At 39.7% G+C, this 19769-nt stretch overlaps 1 protein-coding gene across 1 annotated transcript; it reads left to right on the forward strand.

Moving 5' to 3' along the window:
* Positions 1-1433: 1433 nt before the first annotated feature.
* On the forward strand, positions 1434-14403 carry LOC137498720 (craniofacial development protein 2-like). Its single transcript, XM_068226522.1, has 2 exons — positions 1434-2088; positions 14240-14403. The coding sequence occupies exons 1-2, from the start codon at positions 1434-1436 to the stop codon at positions 14401-14403; spliced, it is 819 nt and encodes a 272-aa protein (XP_068082623.1).
* The last annotated feature ends 5366 nt before the right edge of the window (positions 14404-19769 follow it).

Consider the following 19769-nt stretch of genomic DNA (forward strand, 5'->3'; position numbering starts at 1 on the left):
AACGCCAAGTCTATATAGATGCCAAGTCCCATTATTATTATTATTAATATTATTATCATTATTATTATTATTATTATTATTATTATTATTATTTTCAGCGGTCTTACCCAAAGTTCACTGGTTAATTAGCCTCCTCGGGTGATCAGTTGTGGTGTCCGACCCATGATCACGGGTTCGATTCCAACCAACAAAAGAAAACACTAAACCTGAAAGATGGCATTTAATTTAGCAGATCTACCAATACAAATAAAACTATATTGCTCCTCTAACAGCAGCCCCGCAGTCTTCCTACAAGGATGTAGAAGTAAACGGGAGTCAGGAATTCCCACACTCTCTTATCTATATCATTAAGTCAGAAGTATGAGGTGAGGAATTATATACGATGAGTAACGCATGGTTGATAGTTAGCAGTGGCGATCTGCCGGACCGAAGCCTAGCACACCTATCCTCCGCCGGTCCCCGCTCCTCACGATATCCAGCAGCAAGCCGCGTGTGGCGAGTCAAGGGGAGAGGGGCGAGAGCCTGGGCTACAATATCAATCTCTGTTGCCTTGCTCTCAGAAATATGAGCGACGTTTTTTCTCACTGCTTTCAAGTTTTGGAAATGGAACAATGTTTCAGATGCTTACATTACAATGTGCTTTAGACTTCCATCATTCTCAATTAAGATTTGGGCTTCACTGATAGCCTTGGTAGCCCTCAGTATACGCCACTGCTATTTATGTATATTTCATGACGTCACTCAACAAGTTTGCATTAACAATAACAATTGTTAGGAAACTAGCTTGGATAATCCTAACATTAAATCCTACAATCTGTATAAATTAACGCACAACGTAAAACAACAAGTCTCCGTCACATCGCTTCGTGACACTAAAGAAAAATAAGACTCTGTACAACCCTTGAATAATGTTAGACAACAATCATTTACCGATTCTCTAATTTTAAGACCCCTGAAAATTGTTATATCCAACCTTATCGTCATGGTTCATGTTTGTGGGTTACTGTAGTCACGACCTAGTTCGTGAACCATGGGCAACGGCTGAGTGGCCTAGTAAGTGGTCCTGTGAGTCGGGATACCAGTTGCTATGGAATGGGAGTGGGCATCTCGGGCATATTCTGAGTCGTGGCCCTCCTTGTGCTCAGGCGGCTAGGACTATACCATTCACCGGTGGTCCATAACCCATAAAGGGGAGAGATCCTCACTTGGACTATGTGCAAGTAGGGCAGCATCCTGCTTCATGAATTTACCGAGCTCAGAACACTTTAAGCAAGCCTCGGACCTATGGGAGTAAGGGAGTCCCACTCCCATTTGACAGGCGAGGGACTCCTTGGAAACAACTTGGCGAACGAAATGGAATTCGATGGGGAGCTATCAATATTAATGGGGCGTATGGAAGAAAGAAAGTAGAACTGGCTGAGCCAGCAAAGAGGATGCATCTGGATGTGCTAGGAGTAAGTGATATTCGGGTAAGGGGAGATAATGAGGAAGAGAAAGGAGATTATAAGGTGTACTTGACGGGTGTTAGAAAGGGAAGAGCAGAGTCTGGGGTAGGGCTCTTTATCAGGAATACCATTGCACGCAACATAGTTTCTGTTAGGCACGTAAATGAGCGAATAATGTGGGTAGATTTGTCAGAGGGAGGAATTAAGACAAGAATTGTGTCCGTGTATTCACCATGTGAGGGTGCAGATGAGGATGAAGTTGACAAGTTTTATGAAGCATTGAGTGACATCGTGGTCAGGGTCAACAGCAAGGATAGAATAGTGCTAATGGGCGATTTCAATGCGAGAGTTGGGAATAGAACTGAAGGATACGAAAGGGTGATTGGTAAATGTGGGGAAGATATGGAAGCTAATGGGAATGGGAAGCGTTTGCTGGACTTCTGTGCTAGTATGGGTTTAGGTGTTACGAATACATTCTTCAAGCATAAGGATATTCACCGCTACACATGGGAGGCTAGGGGTACCAGATCCATAATAGACTATATCTTAACAGACTTTGAATTCAGGAGATCTGTTAGGGATGAAAGAGTTTTTCGGGGATATTTCGAAGATACAGACCATTATCTGATCTGTAGTGAACTAAGTATCTCTAGGCCTAGGGTAGAGAAAGTGAAATCTGTCTGCAAACGAATAAGGGTAGAAAATCTCCAGGACGAGGAAATTAGACAGAAAAACATGGATATGATTAGTGAGAAGTTTCGAACAGCAGACAATAAGCAGGTTCAGGATATAGAAAGTGAATGGGTGGCATACAGGGATGCTGTAGTAGACACAGCAAGGGAATGCCTAGGAACAACTGTGTGTAAAGATGGGAAAAGGCGAACATCTTGATGGAATGATGAAGTGAGAGCAGCCTGTAAACGTAAAAAGAAGGCTTATCAGAAATGGCTCCAAACAAGGGCCGAGGCAGACAGGGATTGGTACGTAGATGAAAGAAACAGAGCGAAACAAATAGTTGTTGAATCCAAAAAGAAGTCATGGGAAGATTTTGGTAATAACCTGGAAAGGCTAGGTCAAGCAGCAGGGAAACCTTTCTGGACAGTAATAAAAAATCTTAGGAAGGGTGGGAAAAAGGAAATGAACAGTGTTTTGAGTAATTCAGCTGAACTCATAATAGACCCCAGGGAATCACTGGAGAGGTGGAGGGAATATTTTCAACATCTTCTCAATGTAAAAGGAAATCATCATGGTGGTGTTGCAAACAGCCAAGCCCATGGGGAGGGGGAAAATGATGTTGGTGAAATTATGCTTGAGGAAGTGGAAAGGATAGTAAATAAACTCCCTTGTCATAAGGCAGCAGGAATCGATGAAATTAGACCTGAAATGGTGAAGTATAGTGGGAATTCAGGGATGAAATGGCTTCATAGAGTAGTAAAACTAGCGTGGAGTGTTGGTAAGGTACCTTCAGATTGGACAAAAGCAGTAATTGCACCTATCTACAAGCAAGGAAACAGGAAGGATTGCAACAACTATCGAGGTATCTCATTGATTAGTATACCAGGCAAAGTATTCACTGGCATCTTGGAAGGGAGGGTGCGATCAATCGTTGAGAGGAAGTTGGATGAAAAGCAGTGTGGTTTCAGACCACAGAGAGGCTGTCAGGATCAGATTTTCAGTATGCGCCAGGTAATTGAAAAATGCTACGAGAGGAATAGGCAGTTGTGTTTATGTTTCGTAGATCTAGAGAAAGCATATGACAGGGTACCGAGGGAAAAGATGTTCGCCATACTGGGGGACTATAGAATTAAAGGTAGGTTATTAAAATCAATCAAAGGCATTTATGTTGACAATTGGGCTTCAGTGAGAATTGATGGTAGAATGAGTTCTTGGTTCAGGGTACTTACTTTCACCTTTGCTGTTCATAGTTTACATGGATCATCTGCTGAAAGGTATAAAATGGCAGGGAGGGATTCAGTTAGGTGGAAATGTAGTAAGCAGTTTGGCCTATGCTGACGACTTGGTCTTAATGGCAGACTGTGCCGAAAGCCTGCAGTCTAATATCTTGGAAATTGAAAATAGGTGCAATGAGTATGGTATGAAAATTAGCCTCTCGAAGACTAAATTGATGTCAGTAGGTAAGAAATTCAACAGGATTGAATGTCATATTGGTGATACAAAGCTAGAAAAGGTCGATAATTTCAAGTATTTAGGTTGTGTGTTCTCCCAGGATGGTAATATAGTAAGTGATATTGAATCAAGGTGTAGTAAAGCTAATGCAGTGAGCTCGCAGTTGCGATCAGCAGTATTCTGTAAGAAGGAAGTCAGCTCCCAGATGAAACTATCTTTACATCGGTCTGTTTTCAGACCAACTTTGCTTTACGGGAGCGAAAGCTGGGTGGACTCAGGATATCTTATTCATAAGTTACAAGTAACAGACATGAAAGTAGCAAGAATGATTGCTGGTACAAACAGGTGGGAACAATGGCAGGAGGGTACTCGAAATGAGGAGATAAAGCTAATTTAGGAATGAACTCGATGGATGAAGCTGTACGCATAAACCGGCTTCGGTGGTGGGGTCATGTGAGACGAATGGAGGAGGATAGGTTACCTAGGAGAATAATGGACTCTGTTATGGAGGGTAAGAGAAGTAGAGGGAGACCAAGACGATGATGGTTAGACTCGGTTTCTAACGATTTAAAGATAAGAGGTATAGAACTAAATGAGGCCACAACACTAGTTGCAAATCGAGGATTGTGGCGACGTTTAGTAAATTCTCAGAGGCTTGCAGACTGAACGCTGAAAGGCATAACAGTCTATAATGATAATGTATGTATGTATGTAACCTTATCGTCTCATATCCGTCGCTTCAAAATTGAAATCAAATCTTTACTAAACGAGCCTATTCTAAAGAAGGAAATACGTTTCTTATTATTTAATTTATTTATCTGTATCAGAAGCAATACATCATATAAATTATTAATTAAGAAATAGAGATAGGCCTAACTGGTGGAAACGTACTAGAGGTACATTCAAGTAAGAAATATATCATATCGGACCAGAATTTGGCGAGATCTCGACCATTTGGTGTGGCCTTCACCAAATCTTGCATGGTGCAAGCGAGAGAGCAGGAGTTTCAATTAAGTAGGTGCGCCACGCTTTGTTCTTCTCCACAGGCACAGAGGGTTGACTCTTCAGATAGACCCCACTTCTTCATATTGTTCTTAGATCGGCCGACTCCAGACCGCAGCCTGTTCAGACTCTTCCATGTAAACAACCAATCAATCAATACTGATCTGCATTTAGGGCAGTCTCCCAGGTGGCAGATTCCCTATCTGTTGTTTTCCTAGCCTTTTCCTAAATGATTTCAAAGATATTAGAAATTTCATAACCGGCTAGAAGAGTTTCAGATGGATCCATCCATCCATTGAGATGGAGGTTTCTGGATCTCCATGAAGTTAGTCTTGATGATTGAGGTGACTCCGAAAGGCACTCAGGAGAATGAAGAAAACTCCTCCTCGCTTTCAATCGTTGTTGAGCGGGTTGATAATCATGTAACGGATGTGTTCGGGAAATGTGTACTTTATATCTTTCATGTTTGGCAGCTACTTCACGTCTGATATCTGGGGAAGCAATGCCAGCCAAGCAACATACCTTGTCACAAGGTGTAGATCTTAGGCAACCGGTTATAAGGCGGCAAGTTTCACTTAAAGCAATATCTACCTGTTTGACATGACAAGATGTATACCAAACAGGGCATGCATATTCTGCTGCAGAGTAGCTCAGTGCTAAAGCAGTAGTTCTCATTGTTTGAGCTTGCATTCCCCAGCTGGTACCGCATAACTTGCGAAGAATGGAATTTCGCGTTGATACTTTGTGTTTCGTTGTTGTTCATACGTAAATGCAAGATCCAGAGTTACCCCCAGATATTTAATGTGTTGAGCAATGATCCAAGAGAGCACCTTCCCAGAACATTTTCAGTTTTCTTCTTGCCTGCATATTCTTTAAGTGAAAAATACAAACTTGCGTCTTTGAGGTGTTAGGTTTTAGGTGGTTTTCTGTGTAGTATGGACTCAGTTCATCTAAGTCTTCGATTAGTCTCCGTTCAATACCCTCAAACTGATCACCCTGGGTGAAAATAGCTCGATCATCTGCGTAAATGAAGCGTTTTGCTCCTTTTGACAAGGGTTGATCATTCGTGTAAATATTAAATAATATTGGAGACAAAACACTACCTTGAGGTAGGCCATTCCTGAGGCTGTTGCACCGACTATGTCGCCCTTGGAAACCTACAAAGAATCTTCGATTTTCAAGAAGTCATCGAAGAAATTCAGTCAGCTTTTTGTGTTTGGGATCATATAAGTTTACTCAACAGAATTTGGTGACTAACTGTGTCATAGGCCGCAGTTAGGTCGATGAAAAAAGCGCCAGTTATTTTCCGATTCTCAAAACCATCTTCAATATATTGGTTCAAATGGAGGAGTTGTGATGTACAGTTCTTCCCTCTTCTAAAACCAGCTTGTTCTGAGATCAAAAGGGGTTCAACTATTTTTGTAAGCCTTACCAGAATCATTCGTTCTAAGATCTTGAATAAATGACAGAACAAGGAAATTGGTCTGTAACTTTTAGGATCATATGGATCTTTTTCTGATTTAAGGAATGCTATAACTCTAGATTTCCTCCAAATTTTGGGTATTCTGCATGTTCGAATGCAATTGTTAAGAGGATTTAGTACCCATTCTTTGATAACAGGTTCTAAATTCTTGATTTGTTGAATACATATTTAATCTACACCAGGAGCATTTTTACCGATATTTATAGCCGCATTCAGTTCTGCCATGGTAAGGGGATAAGAAAGCATACTGGTCTCTGGTATTAATTTTGTCTTAATAACATCCACTTTTGTTTTATAACTGGAGTTTACTGACTTATCATTTTTGGACGAGTTGTGAGCAGTTTGGTTTGCAGGTACCTTACAAAGAGATGATGCCTTATTAGGATCATTACTGAGACGCCTGAGTAGCCTCCAGGCCTTCTGACTACTCCTACCTTCCATCAATTTAACCAATTTTCTCGTTTACTCTCCGAAATAGCAGAGAGAAGTTGTTGTCCGCTTGCAATAGTTTCAGCACCAGAAGGATCCCTTTAATACAGTTCGAAGTAGTTTTTCAAGGGCAGATGTTTCCTGGCAAATACCTTGAATGTAATTAGTTCTGCATCCTCTTGGAATGGCTTCTTTAGAACACAACCTAATGGCATCAATAAATTGGTCATATGCCTCTGGTATGGGACTGATCACACTCATCTTTTTATCTAATGAGGAAGTGAATCATTCCCAGTTTGCCGTTTTGAAGTTACATCTTCTCTTAAAATAAACACTCTGTGGTTTCACGATGTTGTGTGTTAGGAATAGGAAGGCAGACAGATTTAACGCACTGATGGGCAATCCGCTCACTCACAAAAATAAGGTCTGGATTATATCCACGTTTCCACCTTCCACTGTTGAAGGATGAAGGAAGTTTGTTTCATGAATGAGGGTCAGTTGGTGTGATTCTGCCCAATACATAATAGCTTCTCCATTCTCATCACCATGTGGATAACCCCATATAATGCAGTGCCTGTTGAAATCACACACGAAGATGGAAACTTTCTGCAAATTCAGATTATCAGGTTGTCTGAATGAAAAGCTTACCTTTGGGGGTTTATAAATGGAAAAAATGAAAGAGTTACTCAATTCTATAGCAATGATTTCTATGTCATTTTCATTCGTGATCGAGGCTAGTTTAGTGAAGATGGCACTTCCATACTGGCCATGAGGACGTTTGACTGCCAATCTCACTCCAGTGATTTTAGGACGTCTTTGATTAACATCCGTATGAGTTTCTTGTATACATAAAACATCACAACTATGCTTTAGGCATATTTCATATAAAATCTTCTTTACAAGAAGACAGTCCTTCAATGTTAAGATAAAAAATTGTTAAATTGAGCTCTGATAAGAGACTTTCCCTAACAGAAATAATCATTTCAGATAGTACTTTAGTAATGCTTCTGGAATGCTGACGTTCAGTTCATTAACGGAAATTCAATTCCGACAACCGATGCAGGGGCACCGCGAGCAGGAATCAGCTTCACCCCCATCTGATTCTAAACCTTATACTATCATGACAAATACAAGTTACAGTTAGGTGATTCTAGTAGCGAGCTCTCTCGACTTCGTAACAGCTGGCTTGGAGTAACGGTACACAATTCTCCCCTCTTATCGCGAAACGACAAACACATGGCTACTGATCGTTTTTAACTGGCATTTAATGAAACAACAGAACTCACCCTCACTGACAGTTCGCATAAAATATAATTCTTAACTCACATAGATTATGCGAAGAGATTTACTTTAAGACGTCACTCAAATATTTTTATCCATCACGGACCTACGGTTTCACGTGGAATCCTAATTAAGAACTGACCTTACTCCCATCTCAATAAATTACTCAAAAATAACACCCCGGGCTTCATAAACTGAACATCCTGACATCAACACTACAGGATTTCAATAACCTGATCCACAAACCCTCCTTACTTCGCATTTCACAAAACTTGATGCACTTGCTCGACACTGAAAATATCTCTATATGTCTACAATGTTGCTATACAAACACTTCGTGACAATTAACCATCTCTTCCCGCATATTTGAACTAATATTTCCAAAACCAATATTCACAATTTTGACTTACAAAAATTTTACTGTTAGTTTCCACTCGTCAACTCTAATCAGATTTCAGCAGAATTTGGAAAACAATTTGGAACAAAATTTTATCGATCTGCCTCGTAATTTCCCTTCAATAAAATTTACCTCGCTTAACAAAACGGTATGCCTTCACGTCGGCTTTAAATGAATAACCACGGATTACACTTACATGAATTTCGTCATTAAGTTGAATAGAAATTTTACAATAAATTTATATCTTAACTTTGACAAACCATAAATATGGAAAATAAACGTACGGAAATTATATTTTACATTACACATAAAAATCGCTTCTCAACCATCAATTCTACTACTTTACAACACTTTATTCGCTAGTTTCGTGACTTTCTCGATTATCAAAGAAAATAAAACAAATGATCTTTTGTCATATTTCTCCGACATGTTCACGAAATAAAAAGGGGGACCAAAATGCGTCTCAAATACACATACAAGAGAATATATGGTGGCATCATGAAATAAATAAAAGCGTTGTTAACGAAGTGGTAATTCAGATACCTTTTAGACGTACGTCTTCTCCCATCTTGTACAGATTCACCCGCCCCTCAATCATTTTATTTAGCCGTCTCGACAGACAGTGCATTACAAACATTATTTTCCTTTTATCTTATTCACCTGAAATTAATGACATATATGAAATCCTTCACACGCATTCTTCCTTGCACGGACCGAACACGTCTTTCCAATTCCAACCCGCACTCGTAATTATTTTACATGACAATTTATTGTTATAGCTTCAATTGCTGGAATTGCAGGATCTCGGTATTAGAATGACCGTCTGTTACCTGTCCCTGAAAAATTACGTGAGGTTTAAAACCTATCTCCACTTGGAGCCGGTATTACATCCACCTCCTGCCAAAACCTATCTTGCCTTTGGACTTAGTCTTTCAAACGCTGGTTCATAAATTTACTCTGAAATACGCGGACTCGCCTCGAATTCAAATGACACAATGCGCGATTCAAGATGGCGCATTGCTCTTTCATATTTTTTTTCTCCACTCTCATGCCGTTTTCATTTACCGCCAAGTATTTTACGTACACTTTTCCTATGCGATAAAAATTTATTGAAGGCAGGTATCACTGTAACACATAGTTGTTAATTTAGTAGCAATGCTATTGATGAGCATTTAAGAATTTCTCTCGACGAATTTAATTGTTAAATTACCTCATGAGATAGGCACTATATTTGATCGATGTAACCGAGTTCGAACGAACAGGAGCTTCTTTTGACATACTTCCTACTGGAGCTATTTAGCGATCTAAAATCTGTATCATTAATGACCAATTTCCTAATATTTATTACATCAATTTCGTTGCCAATTCTTTTTAGAATGTACTGTTTATTAGAACAAATAGTTCACTGTATCCATACTCCTTTTCCACGCGCGGGTGACGTAATTTATTTAGCATGAGAATGAGAACTGACACCTGTCCTCCACGTGCCGTCTCTGGTCAGAGATAAAAAATGTATGTAGAGCTCCCGGCTCCTAATTTATATGGGACTGCATCTAATGACTTTAGGACAAAAATGTCATGGGTTCAATGCGATGCATCTAAAGATATATAGAATTAACCGTACCGACTACGATAACAGAGATACTCACGAATTTCGATTTTTCCCGCTAAGTCCATATCAATTCAGAATTTAATGAAAATCGAAATGTAAATTCTGGGAATAATGTACTACAGTCTACGCTAGAAGTACTTCTTTATTCATACTGGAAGAATTGGTAGTTTATTATGTAAATGCCTGTTTTTCAGTCGAATCGAAAAGTATCACATAACGAAAGCTATAGAGAATACAAGTTCCAAACATATATGTCTTACACAGTTTCACCGTACCAATTATGATAATATAGACATGATACTGTATAGGCTTTCGGGCTTATGCCTTGTCAAGAAAATAAGGTGAAATTCTTTACAGAAGGAAGAAGTGAAGAGAACTGCCTATTTGCCTTAAATTTACAACACCACAGATCGAATTGCCAAGGCCCACAGCAAACACAATACAAAAGTCGTGTTTGGCACCGCCACTAAAATTGCTCACTCTCTGAGTAAAACCAAAGACAAATTGTCCCCACTTTTACATCTTGGGGTGTACCAAATTCCCTGTACATGCGGTAAGGTATACATCGGCAAACATGCCGGTCCATTAGTACCCGTATCAAGGGACATGAACGTAATATTCGCCTCAACCAGCCAGACAAATGAGCAATAGCTGGGCACGCTCTATCGTCCGATCATGATGTCATGTTCCAAGAAGCTGGAGCTCTTACCCACACTACAGGTCCAGGATTATACGAGAAGCTGTGGAAATACGTAGAAATCCTAATAATTTCAACAGGGACACTGGCTCTCAATTAAGTAATACCTCGTTGCCAGCCATTACGTAGGTAGTTCCCTCTCCTGTCCCTTCACTATTGTTATTTTGGCTCGGTGTTTTCGAAATTCGTACGTTCTTCATCGCTAGATGTTTCATTCCAGGCCTGCGGCAATGTCATACATATGTTACGTATACATGTTGTGTGACATTCTTAGACTGATTCTGTTGGTTCGGCCAGCTTCCGCTTCGAACGCTAGCAGTGTCACGTCCGAGGAGCCATCTGGCGACGAATGAACGTACCATTTCCACACCTATTATAACGTATAATTTTCAAAACAGCATTGTTTAAGATGATCTTCTCGTGAAGAGTCGAGTTTCCTTCTGATGACGCAGTCCACAGTTCTTGGCGAAACGTAAAGAATTTCACCTTATTTTCTTGACACGGCATAAGTCCATAAGTACGGGCCGTGAAAGCATCAAAGACAACATATGGTGATATAATTCATGAATTTATACTTGTGTTGCTTAGTCCATATCAACGCAGAGCATTGCTTTCTGGAAATATTGTTTAATCGTGTTAACTTGCGTTGGTATTTGTCTTGATTACCTTAAGGTGATAACCGGGCGATCATCGGTCCGTATCGACAAGGAAATTCGTGAAGAAAGTTATAAAATATGAGCAAACTCATAAAGGAACAATAACTTGAAGAAGGAAAGATCGCCTTTACATTGGATGCCCTAACAACCCAGAGTAAAGAAAATACTACATGAAGGCCTACAATACCGATAGCTCATAAAACGGTCGGTCGGTCATTCAATCGGTCGATCGTTCGATTGATTGATTGATTGATTGATTGATTGATTGATTGATTGATTGATTGATTGATTGATTGATTGATTGATTGATTGATTGATTGATTGATTGATTGATTGATTGATTGATTGATTGATTGATTGATTGATTGATTGATTGATTGATTGATTGATTGATTGATTGATTGATTGATTGATTGATTGATTGATTGATTGATTGATTGATTGATTGATTGATTGATTGATTGATTGATTGATTGATTGATTGATTGATTGATTGATTGATTGATTGATTGATTGATTGATTGATTGATTGATTGATTGATTGATTGATTGATTGATTGATTGATTGATTGATTGATTGCGTTTACGGTAGTTTCTGATCCGTTTAGACAGAAGATATTTTGCGAAATTAGCACAATTCTCAGTATTTTTATCTGACATGGTCGAGAAGTTTACAAGTTATGGCGACTACGATGGAATAATTCTACAAGACAATTGTACCTTCCGCTGTCCCACATGGCCTAGCGCAGCTGAGACGCTGCGCGGAGCGTCCGAAAACCGCATATGTATAATATAATTATCATACATCGGGAAAGCTTTTAGAATACATATTCGTGAATGAGAACTCAGGAAGATAAAGGAGGTAAAGACATAATTTATTTCGTCTAAAAAATAAAGTTCAAATTCAGACAAGAAATATACCCCGATGGAAACTAGAAATTATATAGCACAAACAAATTTACTACATATATTTCCACGCTAAAGGTCGTTCAAATCCTAGGGGCGAGAACCCGGGCATATTATGTTCCATAACTTCGGAAACATGGTATCTACCTATTTGCAACTTAGATTGAAATAAGTTGACTGTAATTAGCCCGCAGGCTGCCATTAAACCTGTCTATTACGTGAATAAATAATTATTGATTCAAGATTGGCTTAATTACACTAATTCCGAATTTGTCATCTTTAAACATTATAAAAGAAGAACACTTTCTTTGGTACTGGCCCAAAATTCAACCCAAAAATTTATTCTTACGTGCGATATCCGGATCGTGGGCACAAGACAGACGTTTGGAAACCTCGCTGTCCAGCTACAGCCAACGGACTGTGAAATAGTAAACAACACAAATAATCGACACCACTATCACACACATAAGACACATGTAAGCATTGAAAACAAATAAACCACATCTGAAAAAGAAAGATATTAGTTGCACTGGAGTGAGCGGAAATCGCTCTAAGGATCTGTGAAGATCTCGTGACAGTAAGAGTTACAAACATACCGGGCAATTCTTCGCTACATGTTTTCAAAGCAGGTGATCAGCTGTGATGGCGTAGGAATAAACAATAATAATCTTGGTCTGCGTGGCTCAAGCAACCGTCTATGCCCCAAATGCGATCCTCTCAAGTTAACGGAACCTCGTGTAAACTTTCACTCAAGGCCTCAATGGGGACATAAACACATTCTTCGCTGTTTACTTGGGAAACAAAATTGCCCGGCGGAAAGATAATCACTGCTGGTCTGGGGTATACACTCTCACAAAACAGCTCCACCTCCTTACGTCAGCCACAATACTATATCCAATTCTAGGCCTCAGCACAAATCATGGCTCATCACGGCCTCTTATTCAATAGTCCCCGGTTCAATTCTGAAGCGGAATTACAGTTTGCCTGCCACCGTTTTGTAAATGACCCTCACTAAATTCAACGATGGGGATATCCCTCTGCACACATTAAGAGCTGAAAAACATACAATAATACTAAATCATGCATAGCTTGTCTATAGAGCAGTTTTACACATCTCTAAGTTCCCGTTCGATCCTCAGAAGGCTCCGTTCCCTCCAATTTGCATACATGAATATGACATCACTTATATCTTAGTGTCTACATGACACGAGTGAAAGTGTGTCAACCCAAACCAAAACACTACTCTACAGACTGACATAGCCTTTGTATCCCAACTCTAAAGAACTCTGAAATAAGACTGGGGTATAACACGCATCGAGCCCCAAACATTATTTTCAACATAAATGAAAACAAACCAATGCTACTCTGGCCTACATTACCCTCGGAACCGCTCCATTGGTTTAATTTAGCTCATGACAGCGTTGCTATCGACGGATCTAGAAGCCTGCTGGTTCGTTCCTTCTGGTCCAATGATGTTCTGCCTTCGGTCGAGTACTGCAGACGTATCCCTGTAATCTTGTAACGGTTGTCAATCTCAGTTCTCTTCACATCTTGGTTTGTGCACGAGTACACTGTTGTAAGCCCTGATAAGGATACAATTAACAATAACCCGAATTCAGACATTAGTCCGCTCAAACGATAGTTACTAAATTAAGGGATATTTCCGGGTTCCGATCTAGTCCTTCAGAGCGGTTAGCCGTCATTAGCTGAACGCGGAATTGTTACACAGCGCGAACTCGTATTTAACAATTATTAACAGAGTAAATGTTACCAAATCTCTCCTATCACCGATAGTATAGCCTCTGTTGATCACGTTCTCGCGGAAAGTACTCACCCCTCAAATGCCACTCAGCTACTGCAGGGTGCTACACTGACGCTTTCTTTTTTTATAGTCTGAGTAGGGTAACGCACACCATAGTACATCCCGAGATACAACAGGCTACTTTGGTGTTCGGCCAGCTACACCGTAACGGATATTTCAAACAAGTTGAACAAAACAGGCACAGTTACATCATTTTCATGGCTTACATTACTTCAAAAATATCAAAAGGAAATATCCTCCTCTTGGATCTGTGGGATATGATTCTATGATATATCCGGGATCGAATTCAAATGATTCCAGACCTGGATATTTCGTGCTAGTGGACACCCTAGCGTTGTTCGGTAGTTTCGCGCTTTCATAACTCTCGCTCTGTCTCTTGCAGGCTGTTCGCCGACTCTGTCTTGTCCTCACGTACCCAAGCCATCGACGGGGTTTACACCAGTACAATTACGGCATCCTGCCTTCGCTCGTCTGCGAGAACAGCGACGCACCTTGTTTGCTAAGGGGTTCAACACGTATATCCACACGGCCAAACAGGGTTTATAAGCTCATTACTCATTCCTTAAGCCCTAAATCCAAAATGTTAAAGAGTGTTAAACCAATTTAATTGGTCCGTGATTGGAATAACTTACCGAGGGAAATGTTCAATAAATTTCCAATCACATTAAAATAATTTAAGAAAAGCGTAGGGGAACAACAGATAAGGAATCTGCCACGTCGGCGACTGCCGTAAATGCAGATCGGTATTGATTGATTGAAAGCCATTACTGTAGAGCCAAATCAAACAGCAGTATTCGAGCTCTGAAATAGAAGTAGGATGCGCAGATTTTTTAATGAAACGCTTCAAGACAATAAAGTTTCCTACAAATATTTTTATTAAGTATTCACAGCAAAATTTCCTCAGTTCTCGTTTCGCCAACCAAAAACTGATATGTGCAACAAATGTGATTTGCTTCATGCTATTAATAGGAGCAATCTTACTTATTTGCAATCAAAATACCGTCTTGAATTACATCACCGAAAAGCTGAAAAAGTCAGAGATATAATGCGTGAAGATCACATAAAATGACAATTGCCTTCTAATGACACTTGTACACTTAGTGTCGACCTACAACGAGTTCTTTCACTCCATAAATTGACACACAATAAAAATAATGTACTATTCTAGATATCTTTCAGTTTACAAGTTCGGTATTCAATTTTGGAACAACCACAGTGTGTATACGTTTCTGTGGCACGAAGGTGTGATTCGTAGAGGCAGCAATGAAATTTATTCAGTTGTAAAATCACGCACAACAGAAAATTTAAGTTTTGGTTTGACAACTACGGCGCCCAAAACAAAACAAAAAACTGCTACTTGTATGGCTTCATTTAATTTCAAAAGGGTTAATTGATGAGGCTGAACAAATATTTCTTTTCACAGGACATTCATATTATGCTGTGATCTGAGGTACTCCTCGACCTAGTTAAAGTTATCACCCATGCCAGACAGAACTCTGCCGTAAGTGGTAACTCTAATGGAAAACAATTTAGTTAGTCATTTATTTAAATATTAGACAAATCCTCTGGAGGGTCATTTTACACTAATAGTAATAGCAAGTTTAAATACGTATAAAAGATAACAGTCGGAATGAACAAAAATTATTTAATTTCTCACTTCTCTTTACAAGTTGCTTTATGTTACACCGGCACAGATAGGTTCTTATGGCAACGATGGTGTAGGACAGGACCGGGAGTGGGCAGGAAGAGACCGTGGCCTTAATTAAGGTGTAGAAATGGAGAACCACGGACGGTATAATATGGTATACCAACCATTTACAGAAATATTTTATACGATCTTTGTAACTGACTATCCACCTTTTATGTAAGGAGACTCCAAATGGGGAAACAGAAATAAATGCATTTCACTCCCTCTACTTTTAAAGTTAACAGGTGTACATTTCCTTCGATCATGCTTCACATTTATCTCTCAATTTAATACAGATGCATCAAGTCGTTCGGAAATGATAGTTTCATTCACACCAAAACACATTTTCACACGTATTATATATTTTATGTGAGTCTGAAGAAGAAATTGAGAAATTGTTGAATGATATGGACACCGACTTAGAAAAGGAGTTTAAGATAAAAATAAAGAAATCCAATGGAGTGCAGTGGAACGAAATAAGGTGATGCAGGAAATGAAGTAGAATAATTAATGATGGAAGAAGTATCGACATAAAATGCAGGCAAGCACAAGCAAGAAAGCCTTCGAACACTGATATAGTAATTAGAAATATGTGTCATTGTAGGTAAATGAAACTTAAACAATAACTATCTCAGAAAGAAAGATAATAAGAGCTTTTGAAACGTGGTGTTGGAGAAGAATATTTAAGGTGAGATGAGTCGATCGAACCACCAATATTAATAAATACTGTATCGAACTGGTGAAAAGAGAAGCGATTGAATGAAATTTGACCAAAAGAAATGTCAGAATGAAAGGATACATCTTATTACACCCAGGAATTGTTCACTTAGTTCTTGGGAGAACTGCGGTTGGTGCGAATGGTATATGTAGAACAAGAAATGAATATGACAGATTACAGCAGATGTATGATATAGTTCCGAAGAAATGAAAGGGGTGGCTTGGAAAGCTGATCAAACCAGTCTAAGGACTGATGACTTAAACAACAATATTGGTAGGGATTACTGTTTCTTGGTACGTAACATTCGTAACGCATTGTCATCACAGAGGACGTATTAAAGTGATCTGATGACTAGAGAACACCCTTGCGCATTACCGGGCCCGTTTTACTGCTCTCAGTTATGTCTGTCACCAGAGATTCTTAAGCCAAAATATACTAATGAAAGCTGTGTACGGCATGAGAGAACGCCAGTTTGTGAAGAGATTATAAAAAGGATAGGCTATAACGCATAATTAGATATTAAAGTCTTATTCGTGATAAACTCCCAGTACATTACGAATTAATAGCAACATTAATAATTATAGTCTAATAATAAAAATAATAACAATTCCGAGCTGTATAAAGGACAGTGAATCAAGAAGAATCACACAGTCTGCAACGGAACTGACGCAAAAAATGTACTTCCTAAGCTGCTGCGTGGTGATGCTGATTATTTCCTTAGGTAAGTAACTCTACAGTTGAACATATTGTTAAACAACATTCAGGACCTTTTGGCTTTTCAGTCGTGATTTACCAACGTTTCGCCCCAGTGAAGTAATGGGCTCGTCAGTTGGGTTGCCATGTATTTCCAAGATGCTGGCGGCTGGCGCGCCTTTGAACCACTTGTGGCAGTAGAGCAGGACATATTTGGTGCACGCGCACCGCAATACTTAACGACCTGGCTACGAAACAATGTTCTGGGCGTTATAGAAGGAGACCGGGCGATGGATCATTCCTTTCATCTCCATACTGGCCTCGGAGACCGTTGGAGGGTTGGAAGGTAAAGGCTTCCACTAGATTAACCCCGGCACTTGGTGGGTTAGAGTGGTTAGCTCAACACCCGCACACCTTTGCCCCCAGGAATTAACCTGGTACGAAATATTTAAGAAACCAGATTTCCACTTCTGAAGGTGAATCTAAGGACCCTGTGCAGCTTCAGAAGTAGAAATCTGGTTTCTTAAATATTTCGGCTTCTTGACGGGGAATCAAACCCACGTTGTTCCGTGTGAAAGGAATTGAGCACACCTTTACCGCCGCGGCCAGACAGCCCCTGGCGGTGGATCATACATGAAGAAAAAAATAATATATTTTAAGGAAATACTGAAAGAAAATTTTACAGCCATAGAAGTGTTCGGGTTTACAATAATTACGTGACCGCAATTTAAACCTAAGAGGTCACAAGTGGAAGGGTAGGCAACTCTGAATCACTAGATCGTTAACGCCAATCAACAAGTAGAAACATGGACACAAAACTAGCATTACTTCACAGTGTCTGAAACACTTTCAACGTCTAATTTGATAGAAAATATACAAATCTTCGAGTGAGGGAAGCATTAATAGTTTACAAGTTCACAATTACCACCACCCTCCTTATTATTGAAAGAATTGTCACGCACACGTTACAGAAAACTTCCTAAGACCTATTATAGGATACCAATAAATAAAGAAATAAGTTAATTAATTAATTAAGTACTTAAATAAATAAATACATAAATAAATAGCAGATAGGCTCCTTGTTGACAAGATTGCTTCGACATAATACATACGTTAAACTTCCTTTTATTTTTGGGCTAGTGATAAGAAACAATTATTGCGGCCAATGGATAAAAAAAACCACAACATACATGTATGAAAGGAATACATAGAATAAAATAAAATTACGTACTATTAATGCATGCAAAGTGCTTGTCGTGCATGAATGATCTGCCTGCGTCGCCTTAGTCACTACAGAATTGAGTGAGAGTTATTCATCTCTGTCGACACCATAGAATGCTACCGATCGCACCATATTCCACACAGTTCACATTCACAAGTGGATTTGTCTGGGACGTGGAAAGTCTTCTTCGTGCAGACACGATGGTAGAATCCGTGTACTGCGAATCTCTTCATCGTGTGCCACAGGTCATAGTCCGCATCTTCCCATTCGGATGAAGTCCTTGCTTCAGTCGTGGAAGTGCGCTGCAGCTCTTCTAACAATGTCTGATATGTCCTTGTACAGTAGATGGAAGAAGCTTTTTTTTGTTGCCATATTTGTTCTATGCAGAAAGGCTCTCCGACGAGCTCGCATGTTAGTCTAAATGAGGTGAATTTAGAAACACATAGTAGTCTCTTCAGATATGATACTTTGATCTGTTCGATCTCCTTAACATTTTTTTTTTGGTGAGGTACATTCATATTAGGTCTATACCATATGTCACTACAGGCATTACCGTGGTATTAAAAATCTGCATTGCTATAGATATAGAGGGCCTACGCAGGAGCTGAATATCATCGATTGTCAGTAAAGCTGCCGTTCTTCTACAACCTGTGATAATGAAGTTCTGTAAATAGTCCTGTACTGTCAACATATATGAACAATGCACGACAGTGACCTTACTGTCCTTCGAAATAGTCCCCTCCCTTAACTATGCACTGCTGAGATCGGCGATACATGTCCTGGAAACTTTGCAAGAAGGCTTCGTTTGGGAAGGTGTTCAAAAGCATCGTCACGTTTCGTTAGATGTCAGGAATATCGTCAAATCTCCTTCCTTTCAAAGTGAGTTTGAGTCGTGGGAATTGGAAGAAGTCTGGAGGGAGAAGTCTACGCAGGGTACGACCCCAGTACGGACAACAAGGTTCAAGGTTTTTGTCCATGACAACGCTCGCCCACATCGTCCAAAACAGTTCATGGCAAATTGAACATCCCCCACACTCGCCAGATCTCACCATCGCAAAGAAAGCCTCCTTGCAAAGTTTCCAGGACATGTACCGCCGATTTCAGCAGTGCATACTTATCGGAGGGGATTATTTCGATGGACAGTAAGGTCACTGTCGTGCATTTACATCTATGTTGATAGTACAGGACTATTCACCGAACTTTATTGCCACAGGTTGTATTTCTGACGTGTTTGGTGAAGGTAGTTCCAATTGTTTGAAGTGTTATTCCGAGGTAGTTAAAATCCTTAGACATTTTAATCAATTTTTACTTTGGTGCGAGAAGGAGCTATTCTTTTCCCCGTTATTTTTCCTCTATACCTAAATAGCATACGCACTGTCTTTTGTTCGTTTATCTCCAACTTATTCGGCTCTGTCCACGATGCTAGGCGAAACATGCACTCCTGTTGGACCTCCAGGTTTTATGAGCATATTGCCATGTCGTCACCTGCTCTTTTAAATTGCCAAAGTACTTGGTAATATCTGCCGTTGCGATGTTGAACAAAACGGGCTCACTGGGTCACTCTGGAAAACTACGTTTGTCTGTGGTATTGG

Source organism: Anabrus simplex, chromosome 1 (genome assembly GCF_040414725.1).
Source record: "Anabrus simplex isolate iqAnaSimp1 chromosome 1, ASM4041472v1, whole genome shotgun sequence".
In the NCBI taxonomy this organism is placed as follows: domain Eukaryota; kingdom Metazoa; phylum Arthropoda; class Insecta; order Orthoptera; family Tettigoniidae; genus Anabrus; species Anabrus simplex.

Coding starts and splice junctions, on each gene's coding strand:
- LOC137498720 (XM_068226522.1), top strand. CDS start 1,434: ATGCATCTGGATGTGCTAGGAGTAAGTGATATTCGGGTAAGGGGAGAT. Junction 2,089..14,239: donor TCTGATCTGTAGTGAACTAA/GTATCTCTAGGC, acceptor TGTCTCTTGCAG/GCTGTTCGCCGACTCTGTCT.